This window comes from Austrofundulus limnaeus, unplaced genomic scaffold, assembly GCF_001266775.1.
Source record: "Austrofundulus limnaeus strain Quisiro unplaced genomic scaffold, Austrofundulus_limnaeus-1.0 Scaffold52, whole genome shotgun sequence".
In the NCBI taxonomy this organism is placed as follows: Eukaryota; Metazoa; Chordata; class Actinopteri; order Cyprinodontiformes; family Rivulidae; genus Austrofundulus; species Austrofundulus limnaeus.
The window spans coordinates 1,930,027-1,933,136 of NW_013952454.1; the positions used below are offsets into that span (position 1 = coordinate 1,930,027).

Sequence of the window (3,110 nt, forward strand, 5' to 3'; positions counted from 1 at the left end):
CTAAATACTTATTTTCCACCATTATTTGCAAAAAAATTCTTTACATTTTGTCTCTCATAGTTGAGGTCTACCTATGATGTCAATTACAGGCCTCTCTCATCTTTTTAAGTGGGAGAACTTGCACAATTGGTGACTGACTAAATACTTATTTTCCCCACTGTATATGTAGTATAAATCTGTATCCAAAAATTACCAGACAACTAGAATAACTACCCAATCTGCCACTCTTATTGATAATATATTTACAAATGACATTACAAGCAACATAATAAGTGGACTGATTATCAGTGACATCAGTGACCATTTGCCTGTATTTATAATATACGAACAAGATTTTAAAATTAATCAACCTAACAAAAGAACACAATACAGGGTGAGAACAGAAAACTTGTTAAAYACATTTAAAAATGATCTACTAGCACACAATTGGGATAATATTTATAACTCTAATACTATAAATGTGGCTTATGATGAATTTTTAAGAATATTTAAGAAGTTWTWTGATATAAACTGTCCTATAATAAAATTTAACAATAAATCTAAATATAATGGCCATCCCTGGATTACTAGAGGTTTATAAAATGCATGTACAAAGAAAAATACACCATATAGAGAGTTTTTAAGAATAAGAACTGAAGAGTCAGAAAATAAATATAAGAAATATAAAAATAAATTAACTAGTATCATAAGAACAGCAAGAAAAGAATACTATAATAAAATATTGGAAAATAATAAAAAAAATGTTAAAGGAATATGGAACATATTAAACACTGTAATAAAAATGGGCATAAACAAGTCGATTACCCAAAATATTTTTCAATTAATAATAAAGATAATTATTGGGGGGGTGGGAGCCTGTGCAGGCACCCTGTTCAAAAATCCTACCTAAAAGCTTGTGGTGAGGAATTATAGTCACACTGTGATAAATGGCAAACTGCTTGTATCACTACTTACAACGGTGAAGAGTAACGCTCCCAGTCCAGCGTACACGATCTGCAGGACCATGCTCTGGAAGATGATGCAGAGGATGCTGAAGAGGATCAGGACGATCAAGCAAACAAAGAGCACGCCGTAACAAGAAGTGAAGTCGTATTTGGTCTGTTGGAGGAGAGACGAGAGCGTTAACGACACAGTGCGACTGTCGTACAGGAAATATATCCAGGCAAGAAGCCGGGGTTCAACACAAACCTGCATGGAGAAGATTATCACTGTGAAACACACAACTGCAGTGATCCCCACTGCCATGATCACAGACTCTGTGTCGTGGAAGCTGGCGATCACGCCCACCATGTAGGACATGCTGAGAGTCAGGATGGACTGAAAGAAGAGAGGAGAGAATATCAGGACCACAACTTAATCTAAGTTTTTAAAACAGCGACCACCAAGTTCCACACGTAACACCATCTGCATTTATCTCCACAGCTCAGATTTTAAAACCTGGGCGTGTAAAACAGTTCATTCGTCCAGATGAAATGACTGAATCCCCCCCTCGGTCTTACCAGGGCCACCAGGTTCCAGGGGTGTTGGCGCCGAACATTTCCGCAGCAGCTGATCACACAAACCGACACCAGAAACACACCGTAGGCTAAAAGATAGGTCCAGAGGTTCCTTATGACGTAGCCCTTGATTTCACCCACAAAGGTGAAAACAGCCACGAACCCAAACGTCACCAACAGCTGAGCGGTTAACACCAAGTAAACCTGGAAGAAGRAAATAAAAGAAAACATTAAGAAGACTATTTAGGTAACATGCCTGATAACTTGCATGGGAGTTGTTTTTGGATCAACTACAGAAGCTGGTGAAGTCAGAGTATTATGAAATGTATCTATACTCCTGACAGAGGTGAAGATGGGAGCTTTTATATCAATCTGTGCTCAACCTCACAAACCTAATAAGTCATTAAAATGATCCACAATTAGTTGGAACACATAAACATTTATTTGATACACATATATTTTAACAGTTAAATAAAGACTGTAAAAATAGTGTAGGCTGTTTAGTTTTTTATCAATTTTAAAAATATATTTTAACACGGACTGAGCCATTTTAATTACACACAAAGCATTCTGGGTAAATGATGACGTGGATAGGTCCTCGGTGCGAAACTGCTAGCGAGCTATATCCACCCTGAAGGTTAATCTTGGACAATATCTGATGATCGACTCTTTTAAATGAAACCAGAGAGCGTTGACAGAGAGGAGAAGGTAGAAATGACTCAGCCTGGAACGGAAAATATGGATGGAGGACAACAGAGCTGCTTCATGGAAGAAGAACCTCAGCTTAGCCTGTTAGCTTTAGCTCCGACGCTATATATCCTTGTATGTATTAGCTCGGCGCTAGCGCAACAAACTAAAAAGCTAAACTGAGGTCCTCCATCTATATTTTCAGTTGTAGGCTAAATCCTTTCTACCTTCTCCTCTCTGGTTTCATTAAAAAGAGTCAATCGTCAGATATTGTCCAAGATTAACCTTCAGGGTGGATTTTTAAAAATTTAGTTTAAAAATTATAAAAACTAAACAGCCTACAGTATTTTTAGTCTTTTACATTTAAAATAAATGTTTATCAGATAAAGTCTAATGTTACAACTAATCGTGGATCCCTTTAACATCTTAATAACTCATCTCTTCGTTCTGGACACAACGAGCTACAAAGTGATTTTTAAAAGGTGAAGATTTGCACCGAAAAGATTCACCAGTAACACTTTCTGTACTTTCAATACTTATTTTATCACCTGTTTACCCAGAATCCTACCTTTCGTATGAAGGCTCTTCTTATGCTCTTGTTATCCAATCCAAAGTCAAAGTCGTCATTGTCATGAAAAGGTGGAGGAGCCTCCTCATTGTGGAAAACATCACCTGAAGTAAAAACAAGCAGACAGATCAAAACCCATGTATTTACACAAACCAACAGTTTTGTTTTGTTCATTTTAGAGAAGGTGAAATTCTATATTCTGTCCTCTACATCCTCCAAGTTCTCTTCCACCTGTTCCCCCACCTTAATCCTTTGCAAGAGATACGCTGGCTTATAAACCATTTTTCCTTCTGGATGTTTCTAAAGTGATGTTGGGACTCCCTGAGGAGGTGGTGGATTTGTTGAGAAGTGTTACACCA

General features: G+C 37.3%; 1 protein-coding gene across 1 annotated transcript in view; it reads right to left on the bottom strand.

Moving 5' to 3' along the window:
• The window catches only part of grinab (glutamate receptor, ionotropic, N-methyl D-aspartate-associated protein 1b (glutamate binding)), a gene marked incomplete at its 5' end in the record, with an annotated part of 5,062 nt that extends 2,207 nt beyond the window's left edge, over window positions 1-2,855 (bottom strand). Inside the window, 4 exon segments of the mRNA XM_014008776.1 lie at window positions 955-1,098; window positions 1,189-1,317; window positions 1,500-1,700; window positions 2,752-2,855. Coding sequence (XP_013864230.1) covers window positions 955-1,098; window positions 1,189-1,317; window positions 1,500-1,700; window positions 2,752-2,855 — 578 coding nt within the window.
• Between the last annotated feature and the right edge of the window lie 255 nt (window positions 2,856-3,110).